General features: G+C 39.1%; 1 protein-coding gene across 5 annotated transcripts in view; it reads right to left on the bottom strand.

Moving 5' to 3' along the window:
• Window positions 1–5,184: 5,184 nt before the first annotated feature.
• Window positions 5,185–11,998, bottom strand: part of LOC131892408 (uncharacterized) — a 17,020-nt gene continuing 10,206 nt past the window's right edge. For 4 of the 5 annotated variants that reach the window (XR_009374556.1, XR_009374558.1, XR_009374557.1 and 1 more), the window contains 5 exons: window positions 6,984–7,046; window positions 6,848–6,923; window positions 6,176–6,257; window positions 5,993–6,110; window positions 5,185–5,369 (listed from right to left, as the gene is read on the bottom strand). Coding sequence is in view for 1 of the 5 variants with exons in the window: in XM_059242269.1 (XP_059098252.1) it covers window positions 5,203–5,369; window positions 5,993–6,110; window positions 6,176–6,257; window positions 6,848–6,923; window positions 6,984–7,071 (531 nt within the window). In the remaining 4 variants the exon portion in view is untranslated. Of the gene's footprint in view, window positions 5,370–5,992; window positions 6,111–6,175; window positions 6,258–6,847; window positions 6,924–6,983; window positions 7,296–11,998 lie in introns of those variants that run through there. The other variant, XM_059242269.1, reaches the window with a different exon arrangement.

Genomic DNA, 11,998 nt, shown 5'->3' with positions numbered 1-11,998 from the left:
GAGATTAGAACGAGATTCGAATCTCCGCGCATTTTCGGACGGTGTAGGTCGATAGGAGAGAGTATTTTTGACAGTTGCCCGCTCGTGTGTCTCAATTGCATGGCATTAAATTCAGAAAATTCTTATCGGGAGCGACCATCGAGTTCTCCAAATATTGACCAATCGATCAAATCCCACTTTTTTGTCTCTTCCGCAATGAGGACCTAGAGGAGAAAAGAGGGCGTCCTCCAAGGGAGCATAATGAGACCGTGCTCGCCAGGAGGGTTTTGTACCACGAGACCAGCATTGCGGTGAGGGAGCTACCAGCGCAACCTGACTTCGCTTTGCTCCATGTTTTTTAGAGAAGAACAAAAATCGTTATTTTCAATTTCATCTCATATCGGGACCTGTTTTAGCAGGTTTTTTGCTCTAGGACAGGAGATTTTGATTGGATTATTGGATCGATAATTGTACGCGCGGGGTTTTGACTCCTTCCTTGGTCAATAACTTATCCAGACTTGAGTTATCAGTAGTCAATGAACGAGTTTAAAATGAGAATGCTCTTTGATGGATTTGATCGGGAGTGAATAATCCAATTCTGATCGCTTGAATCGGAGTTGTTTGATCAGACAACTCTCAAAGCCGCACAACAAAGCATGAAGCTCTGGAGGAAACGGAGGATTCCGTCTTTCAAGTTGGCGATCGATCCCAAAAACGTTGAATTAAATGAACTCCCGCTGATTTTTGATTGATTTGCTCAAGTTCGCATGAGTGAGGTTAGAAAATCAAATCCCAACCAGACGCCACCAATGAATCTTCTTTGATATCGTCAAAAAGGTTAGACTAATGAAAAATGTACCTCATGTTATACAATGACAGCATATCTAATTATTCATCAATTCAATGCAATAAAGTGTACTGAAATGACGTACAAATCAAACAAAAATGTAAGCCTTTTGAAACTGTCAAAGCTAATTATGATGAACACAGTTTTTGGGCCGGGGGGACAGGAAAATGTGATCAAGAAATTGTTTTATCTCTACCATAAGTGGCCAATCAAACGAAAATAAGAACGGCAAGTGATTACCTTATAAAATGTAAAAAACGCGATTGATGTTAACACATTAATAACATTGCGTAAAATGTCTAGTTGGGCTTACTCGTCAGTCCGAGTTCAAACTCGTACCTTAGAATTGCAGCATAGCGTGTCTCTCTGTGCGAGCTCTTGAACCCATTACCACACATGCTCGTTCGAATCTGTCTGAATGAAAGGGACCTTTTGGAAACTCATGTGATCTCCTGGAGAGTAGTGTCACTCCATGAGTCTATGTACGCTGAGTACTGATGATGACAAGCGAAGCCTCAGAGAATCAATTGTTGGCCCAGGAAAGCCGTTCGAAATGGTGAAATTTAGTCGCAAATATAAAGATTTAATTGAAGTTCGAGCTGATCTGATTGACGGTTTTCGGTCTTTCGAGAGCTTTGGCGGATATTTGGAAGATAGATGCTATGGAAGGTATCAATGTCGAGTCTCATTTTCATATCAAAGCCTCATATCTTTGCAAAGTCATCGTTACTTGCTGCTATTCTTTGGAGTGGATTTCAATTGTTCTTGAGCATTATCATCATCTGCATTTGGAGGACTGTTTCATCAATACCAACATGATCGAGATAACAGTGCACTTTACAGGGTGGGTCAACAAAAACGGTACACTCAAATATATAGTAGGAACTAGAAAGGTCTTCTTTGTTCACTCTATGTAGTATACTTAATGTCAAAATGGTGAAAAAAGTTATCCTATCTAAAACTTATATTTTGCCAATAAGATGACAGTAAGATAATACCAGATTGGTTGATTTTGTTAAAAGGTGCTTTCTCAAAATCAATATCAAATTCGGAAAACAGAAGTTTGTTGGCATCTACTGTAAGTAGTATTTATATTGCTGGGGTTCCCTTACTAATAAGTAGAGCATTTCAAAAGCATGATGTGAGCACTGTAGACTTGCAAGATTTTTGGTCAACCCTGCAGAAACACTAATGTGTATGCAGATTTCCCCAGCATAATTCTCACTCTCCTATTACATGGACTGCTAAAACCATGGATAGTCTATATTTGGGGGAACCCATAATCCACTGATGCTTAGTTAGTAACAATTGGTTACTTGTACACAACGGCAACATAAACTGAAAGGTATTCTGAAATAGTTTTCTTGGTCGCTTTCCAATCCTTGAGTCGTTCATGAATCGCAGAGTATTGAGAACATTTAGGGGGAAGTCTAGGATCGAGAAAGGTTGTGGTTTTGTGATGAGTGAGTGACAGGCTGCACGGAATTCATTTGAATTGGTAATGAGCTCATACGCAAGGTTAAATTACTTCTGAATGAGGGGTTTACGACTGTTTGACAGAGACTTGGTCCTCATCCCATATTAAAATCGATGCAACTGGCATAGATATCCAACAAAATAAAAACACAGCAAATAAGCCAAAACTACATGGCTTTTTGATTGCAAATGGAAATCGGTTTGGTATTGGGTTGGTTTGTATTGCGAGATTGGAATTTCGTCTATCAAATTTCCCGATTCAATTGTCTTCTTTTCGCTATTGCGTTGTAACATATTACTTTCGTTCCTGTGATTCACCTTGATGTAAAAACTACAGCAGGAATGAGCAAAGTTGGGTTCCAAGCGGAGACCGTGGTGATTTGCGCAATTTCTTAGCATGAGAGAGGTCCCCGGTTTAATTCTCCTCCTAAAAAAAGGAAACTTTTAGACACCAGCTAGATCCACAGACGGGAAATAAATCTGATAAAAACTATGACACTGCCTATAAGAAACATAAACGGACAATGTGATGGAAAGCTTTGCTGGCTGGGTGAGGTTCAAACACTTCGACTACAGTTTTTTGAATAGATTACTCTACTTCGTCCGGTTCTTTCACCTTTTGGTGACCATTATTTATTCATGGCCCAGAAAATGATTTCAAATCCAATCAATATTGAAGGTTCAAACTTTTTTTACCGCATTGCATCATAGAAATTATTCAGTCAAATCGCAGATTGAAGATGGCAACTCGAGACAATCGTCGGCCACCTATATGAATTACCATTCATAGACCTGCACACTCCTTGTACACCAGTTGTCGTAAAGCTACAAATGTGACTCTCGTCTTATAAAATGCAAACAATATAAAAAGTCGTCCAATGCAAAGCCATCCGCAAACTGTTGTTCGTCTTTGTGCTTCAAAGGAGTTCTGCAAGGAAGCTTTCTTGGTCCTCTCCCTGTCAAGCTTTGAGCGTCAACTTCAAAACAATCCTGACTCGGGGGTTTCAATTTCAGCTTGTTTTCCCACCCCCAAGGGTGGGGGATCATTGAAATGTCTCCCATGGACGTAGCACATAAGGGTAGGGTCTTTCTAGAGGGAGGGGAGGACATAACCGCATATGCTTCCGGATGAGCGGATTGATTTAATTAGTGCTTAACCTAGCATGGAGAATATATATCTGGGCATTGTCTGAAGTGGGATTAGGAGTCCTGCTTAAAAAACAATCGCCACCTCGATCCGTTGTTGAAGTTTCTCGGAAACGTGATTGGACTTCATAAATTCAGGTACTTGGGGGTAATAACTTGTCCTTCGGAGACTGAATTGCCAACGGCTCTGGCGTATTGAAACTTTCGCCATGGTGTGCGTTAATAACCAGTATTTATCCTATTCGCTTTCTCAAATACCAAAGTTCGGAGCGACGTTTTTAGACACGGAACTCGAATGCTAGCGTGATTCGATGAAAGGTTCACAATGGCTACGAACCGCGGGTCCGTTCTCTGGTATTGAAATTCGGCAAAAAATCAATTACAATAGAATCAATGTGCAATAAATATTCATCGATTTGCATTGTAGTCGAGACACGCAAGATCACGCGTTTCAAATGTTGAGCCACTGACAGGAGTTTTATGGGTAAAACAAGTTATGGTGGGTGGAAAAGGCATATGGTGGATGCATATTCCATTTTCCCAGTGTTGTGTGACCTTTTTGAGGGCAATTTAACTAAAAGGGCAGTGGTTCAAACTGAGCGTTACCATATTGTCCTCAATGGAAATCGAACAAATCGATTGGAAACTTAAAACGGTTGTTTTTGCAACCACTCCCCAACAATGAGGCGATCTCGTGCTTCTAAATTCATTTTTTAGTCTTTTGAGTTTTAGTGTTCAGCTATCGGTTTTTTTTCGAAAAGAAATCAGTTTTAGTGCCTTAACGGTCACGCACACTCTACGGAATACAAACAAAGCATTTGTCTAATAGCGCTTTTTCAAAAGACTCAAAATCGTTCGAATCGAATGATTCGCTTTATCCGGGAAAGTCGAAGTAAATATTCTTTGAAAAGAATACCTCTTTTATCAACACCTCAATTTGGACTCATTATCTGGAAACTGTTAATGGAGAAAAATGCCTCTTAGCCAGTTCGCGCTTTTCCTTGATCAAAAATGTCAAGTCTAATGGCTTGAAATGAAACATATCCGCTAGTTTTATCTCTTCACTTTTTTGCCTCCTTTTGTGAAATTATGTCATCATCTCTTTCACCTCGACTCGATATATCCTCTTGCAAAAAGAGGTGTGAATAATGGCAGTTTTTCCTCTCCCTTTCCTGTCTTATAATAAATGCAATATACTCAATTCGTAAAAAAGGAACGCAAATGAAGCGAAACCCATAAAATGTGAATGAAAGTCATTCAGAGCATGAACGACGGGACAAAAAGAACCATTCTCGAGTACTGGAACCAGTTTCACGAAAAACTTTTTAAGACGATTTCGAATAGAATTCAACAACTCTTCTTTATATCCAGGGCTTGATTTCCATGACCTCCCGCGGATCATATCTCAATTAATTCAGCTTGTAGCTGACAACTTTATTGGGAGATAAACAAAGGACTTTGAATTGCTAATGTCGCAGAGCCATAATTAAGAATTCATATCTTTGCGGAGTAAAAACTCGAGCAAAAACATCCCTCCATATGTTTCATCACGAGCGACTACATTCGTGCAAAATTCAAAATCTCATGGGCCAAATGACTAGACATTATCATCTTAATGTCCATAATCTCACCATTTTCAAACAAAAACAAAAAACGCGGTAAAGAGGAGAAAGACCCATTGCTCTTCGCCCTTTTTAGCTTGGCGGATAGAAATGAAAAGCTCTTAACGCAACCTCTCGTCTTGAACGCCATCTTTATTTTTCATCCTTATCAATGTCCTCTTGTGGATTTGAAATACAGAGTGTCTCTATCAAAGGCCGATAACAGGAGAGTCCGATGCAGAAGTAGGTGAAAGCTATGAGAAGGGTAATAAAAATGATGATAAGCGCCGTTTCTGTAGTGGGTCGCTCGGATTCGATATCTGCAAATGAAAATGCAGGGAGGGTATGTACGTATGCACAAGCACAGCGAGCATGACTTATGCATTGAAATCGTGAGACCCTCTGAATTTAAATCTAAAATATGTGATTCAGGATTTATCTTAATTCTGTTGGGTCGAGACAACAATGCAAAAATATATCATTGTGGCATTATGAAGAGGTTATTAAAAGGTTAGGGATTTGATAGAAAGCTATCATTAACTTTGATAGAAGTGTTTCTTTTTGGTCGATAGCTTTGGTGTTAATGGGTAAATTAATATTATCATATTTTCGAAAAACTTCTGTAAAATTTGAATTCAAATTCGTTGGTAGACCAAACATCATATGAAGATTGAAAGGTAATAACAATGCAAATTATAACCTTTCATTTTAATAGTACTATTCCCTGTAGCGGTCATAAAAGCCCGCAAAAAAGCATAAAAAATGCACACAAAAACCGAAAAAGGACACACCAAGATTTTGTCTCGCCCTGTCTTTTGTTTTGTATGCCATAAAACCTTTTTCTCGTGCTATCTTGCGTGTATTATATTTGAGTGTCGATTTCTAGCACAGCCATTATTGTACTGATGAAAACTATAATTGATCAAATGTGTGTCACACTTACTTTTCCCTCTTCTGGGATATTGGGAGTCTTCATTTTGTGTTCTCTTGCTTGCACGAGCACTACCATTGAAAATGATAATATTGACATTGTTTCCCGTATTTGACGTGCCCCGTTCAGGCTGGAAAAGAGCATAATACCAGGCTTTTACGTTAATCACAATAATGTTGGGTGAACCCTTCTTACCTTCAGTGCTTTATTTTCTTGCAGGAGAGATGTTATAATCTCGGAGTTTCTTGGATCTGATGGGCTGTCATTATCCATAATACTTGAAAGAAAAAAAGGCTTTGATCAATGATATATCGCTTGAATTAGAGATAACCTTTATTTGACCAATAGCTTTTTAACCTTTGATTGAATTGGGGGTTTGGATAAAAATGCCCAAAGTTTGGATCTGGTTGGTTAATATTTTTTTAAACGTCTGTCTTAAAACACGGATTGTTGTGAAGCTCTTTAAAGTGCTGAGTAAGACAAAATCAAACTAGGAATGAGGAATATGAAATTTGTGGTTGCGACAAGAGTTTCATTAAATACTAATTTTGCCTTTTGATGATCAAAAAAATACATATTTTCAACAATCAACCGAAGGACACCCCCAGCCACGACAACTATCGAAGCATTGTTCATCATCAAAAACATCACAGTTTTAACCTCCTTTAATACAACCACACACTCAGAGTAAACAAACCATTAACGATGTTGGTCTTCGTTGCAACACAAAATTATTAAAGTATCAATTAGCGGTGCAAACGACCTTTGAACACTGATGTATAATTTTAGGAAGGTATGATAGTCTCAGCAGAGCTTAGGAGATGGTCTCATTAGTCCCAAATTGCATCAGTCAATTATAACTCTCACCCATCCAGATCCTGGTCGTTTTTGAAGCCATCATATTCTGAGAGCTCATAATCGATGGACTCTATGTCTCTCAAGTCTAAACATGAAAAATGTATTAGATTATTTCATCTTAAGTGAGCTTTAGGGTCATGCGCACCAATAATGGGTTTGTAGGGATATCCACCAGAAATCGGGATAGACAAGGCCACCACACACCAAGCTAAAATATCAGGAACACACTTCATAATTAACTGATCCACGGGAAAGGTCCCATGCTACTGGATCCATTAGATCCATTGGCTTAGCGGGAGTTACGGAAGTGTCAAGGTGCAAAGGTTCCTGTAAGGCTTCATAGATAGATACACAAAGGAGACGACGCGTTAGGTCACATTTATCGAAATTTGGTTATGAAACGAAGGTCCAACGTTTATTTGAGTGAGGGAAAGGTTTGGCGATGCGTACTTGATATCGGTAACTGTGTTCAATGGAACGTCTTTACATGGTTGTCGTATGTTATCATCATAGATAACTCCATATATAGATCGATCAAGGGCGCTGCGATCGCATGTTTTTGTCTCAGCTGTCGCTGGTGGAAAATATGTTTCATTCGTAGTCAAGCTACTTAGGACAACTATGGTGCAAATTTGAATCGTTGACGGCTCGTCCAAATTCAGAGTAGAAACCCCTAATAAGACTCCTTGTCAAGCAATTGCTCTCGTCCAGCACGCTTCATAAAACGGGTTTGAGTAAGTTGTCCGACCACATTTTTAAGAACGAAATTTTGAAGAGGTTAAAATGGGGCTCAAGTTAAAGTTTTCATCCATGTGGTGGAAACACTTAACTGAAACAAGTCTGGGTTCAGGCTGACCTCCAGAGGTGTCGGAATTACCTTGTTTACGTATAGGCGCAATCATGTAGCCCACATTCAAGCACATCGTTGGGAGATTAAAACAAAATTCCGAATGCCTCATCATTGCGTTGCAATTTCTGATACATTTTGTTACACTTTCGAGATTTTCGAGATGCGTTGCTAAACAAGGGCAATCAATAGAGTACATTATTTGCTCTACTAATGTCCAAATCTTTTTTTGACATGTTACGTGTATTATGCCCTAAAAAGCATGTTTTTTATTATTCTACCACTCTTTCTACTTGTATATTTGTAAGATTCAAAAGAAATTAAGATTTAAGAGGAATAACAAACGTTTCATGATAATGATTCAACTTGCCTGAAGCGAGATTTAACGAAATAACTTTGTCCCATTTCCACCAGCGTCAGCTGACCTGAAAACATGCTCATGCGGTACAGCTCCTGTTGAACTTAAGCATTCTAGTTATGGTTTTCTATGGTTATCATGGTGTTAATGTTGAGAAGCAATGTAAGTTCCAAGGTTTTCGGTAAAATTTAGAATTTTTAATCTTGAGTTGGAACGTATTCGAATAACGGGATTTTATCAAAATGAAAGGGAGGAGAAATATGAGACGCAGTTTTGAATTCGGGAAGGTCAAAGAATAGTCCCCATGTAAATTGGGGGCTTACCTTTTGGTAAAGAATTGAATGTGAAAGATGAGATTGGTTAACATAATTGCAAATCGTTTTTTTTTCCAATTTTACCGTAGCTTGTTGGTTTGGAATTGTTATTTAGAAGTTTTTCGGTAACTAGTCTTCTTTGGGCTTTATAGGTATTCCACGGAGTGTGTCTTTCACAAAACCCAAATGTGCTTTTGTATTCGTTAAATAATCTCTAAAGTACATAGAAAAAGTAAAACTCCAACTATTGAGTTTTCAAGCTAAATTTCTGTAGAAAATCTTTTGAAACAAAAATCTACAAGTTTAGGAATGGAATTTTGAAACATTTAGAGATAAAAAAACATGAAGAAAATCAACATGAACCATTTCTGTACACCTCCTGAGTTCAAAACTTTGTTCCATATTTCTCTTCTAGCTCGTTTAGGTAAAGTATTGGGTTTGGAATATGTGTCTCATTCTTTTGCATCCTTTGATAAGCGAAAATCTAGACTGTCCAGAGAAAAATCATTAACCAATACTACCAATAAAGAAGAAAAAGCGGCCAATTTTTTAACTGTCGAAAAATATATATTACGAAACTTTTATCTATAATCTTACACCTTTTGTGATCACTGATCATGTTAGAAGCTAGTGTCGAAAGTTGCTCCAGGCTAGCGCGGGCGGTTATTACATCATCCATTTCCAAATTCAAAATTGGCAAGTGTCATATTTTTTTCATATTTTGGTTTGTTTTTTCACGGGCTTTTCTAACCGCTACAAGGAATGTAATTCCCAGTACTATTAAAATGAAAGGTTATAATTCGTCTATTTATTACCTTTCAATTTTTATATGATATTTGGTCTACCAACGAATTTGAGTTGGCAGACCGAGCTAATCCTTGAATGTAGGGTTGATCTGGAATGCTATCTAAAAATTTGTCCAAGTCTGACTTGAAAGATGCTACCGGATCAACAAGGCCTACGTATTCCCTGCAAATATTAAAAGGAATCAAATTAAACAATGAAGGAGCCCGAGAACGAAGAGAGTTGGACTTCATTGCTTTAACTGGCCTGGATTCTCGAAGAATTGAAGGTGCTCTCAAAATGCACATTAAGCCTCAATGGTCACTAGAATTGACCCTAAATCCTGGGTTGGGACAAAGCTCATGTATGCTTTTGAAGACGTACAGTATCAGATACCTTTCGTACCTTCTCTGAACACAGTACAGTCCCAACTTTTTTAGCCTCTCCCAATACGAGAGCTCTCTAAAGCCTGTGATGTTCCTAGTGAAACATCTTTGGACTTGTTCGACCTTTTGCAAACCTGCTGAACTCATTGGAGCCCAAATGGGTGAAGCATATTCAAGATGTGGCTGAACAATCGACTTGTACAGAGTTAGCGTCGTGATACTATCTCTGGACATAAACGTGCGATATATCCAACCGCACATTTGAAAAGCCTTACCCACCTTCAACTGGATATGCTCATCGAATTTTCCATTATTTTGGAGGACTACATCTAGATCTTTCATAGATGAGACCTGCTCAATATCTTTACCTCCATTATCTACGAGTGGAGTGTTTAAAGGATTTGACCCAAATGTCATTGAGCGGAATTTCATTCCGTTCAGGGCCATATTACTCTCAGTTACCCAAGAGTAGATTCGATTTAAGTCCTTTGCAAGGCTACTGGAATCTTGGCCATTCCTACCAGAAACTAACTTTGTATCGTCAGCATAAGAAGAGAGACTGGCAGTGATACTAAGCTTTTGAAGCGGGGCAACGAAAATTATGAACAGAAGGGGCCCTAAGATCGAACCCTGGGGAACACCTGACTTGACATCATGTATGTCACTAAGGGATCCCTCAACCTTAACCAATTGCTTCCTACCTGAAATGAAACTTCTTATCCAATTGAGAACCTTGCCTTGGGTCCCAATGTCATGAAGTCTATTCAACAAAAGGCCATGATCTACCTTGTCAAAGGCATTGGCAAAATCAAGATAGACAACATCAACTGGTTCATGGCGCTCTAGTCCCTCAATAATTTGCTCAATATGATCAATCAGTTGGGTAACCGTGCTAAAATGTGCTCGGAACCTGTGCTGGCTAGGAGGAAGGACTTCATGAATATCAAGAAATTCAACAAGTTTGAACTTCATGATCTTCTCAAACACCTTCGCAATATTTGAAGTGAGAGAAATCGGCCTGTAATTACTGGGGAGCGACTTATTTCCCTCTTTAAAAATTGGAACAACATGAGCTATCTTTAGTGAAGATGGAAACTTGCCCTGGTCCAAGATGGAACGCATCAAGTACGATAAAACAGGAGCGAGAACCAGCGAGCATCTCATCAGGAACTGAGATGTCACGCCATCAAGACCAGGAGAACTTGAAAGCCTCAAGTCCCTGATGGCCTCTAACGCATCTTGATCTGTGACTACAAGATCATCTAAACGCTCTACTTGACTAACCTTGTCAATCTGAACAGGCTCCTTCAGAGCAATGTGCTGTTGCTTCTGAACTCAGTGGGGTTGAAAACACACTGGAGAACTGATCTTCAAGCATGTTAGCCATAGTCTCTACATTGCTAATGGCTTCCCCATCAACCTCAAAAGGCCCAACAAAGTGTTTCATTTTTCTCTTAGAGTTCGCCTAAGAGAAAAAAGCATTCGGGTTCGACCTGACCTCCTGAACCACCTTACTCTCAGTTTGTAACTGGTCATATTCGACGGAGGCCTTAATCTTACCCTTAACTACGTCCGTAATTAGGGCCGTCAAAACTTGCATCCTGCAAATTGTGCAATTTTGCAAAAAAAACTTGCAAATCCCAGATTTTTCTGCCAATTTTGCAATTTTATCAGCAATTTTTGACGTTTTAATTATGGAAATATTAAAGATATGTGTGCAAGGGACTCGTCTAGCTGATTGGTTTGAGAGGCAGCTTGAACAATGCAAGAGCCTTCTCCCCAAGGTTGGTTTATTTGTTAAAAAGTCAGATGACAGCCCTTTCACTTGGCCTTCCATCTGATAATAGGTGTCCTAATTGAAGGAGATTCCCACTTTGTTGTCACAACCAACATTAATTATTGCCTCACTTTCAGGAGTAACCGCTTGTTTGCCCATTTAAGTTGTCGGAGCTGCAACTCATACAGTAATCTAAATACTGCAAAGAAGTTTGACTGGACTAGCCTGGGATCAAACCAGGATATGCATATTGGAGCTGGAAAGCACATGCTCTACCAATACGATGCCATGGCTAGCCTCTTCTTCCCCGGTATAGTAGGTACACATCATTGTTCTGAGAGGTAATATGACAGAAATTTACTTCTCATTGACGACTGCTTGATTTGGAAGGCAAAAATAGCCTTTACAGCCCTCCAGAACGACTCAGTGCCATGTTTTGACGAATTTATTTGCAAATTTTTGTGCAAATTCAGGTCATTTTTGATGCAATTTTGCAGTCAAATAGAGCATATTTATATGCAAGTTTTGGCCGGCCCTAGTCGTAACGTCCGGGATCAGATTGATTCTCCCTCAGTCTGCTCCATTTCAAAATGAATCAACTCTATTTCGCTCGTGGATCAAATGTTATATGAATGTAAAATCAAGTTAGATTAATACTTTTTTGCGTCTTGAACCCCATCCCCAGTAGCGGTAAA

This window comes from Tigriopus californicus, chromosome 12, assembly GCF_007210705.1.
Source record: "Tigriopus californicus strain San Diego chromosome 12, Tcal_SD_v2.1, whole genome shotgun sequence".
Taxonomy (NCBI): Eukaryota; Metazoa; Arthropoda; class Copepoda; order Harpacticoida; family Harpacticidae; genus Tigriopus; species Tigriopus californicus.
This window is presented reverse-complemented; position numbering and strand designations above follow the sequence as displayed.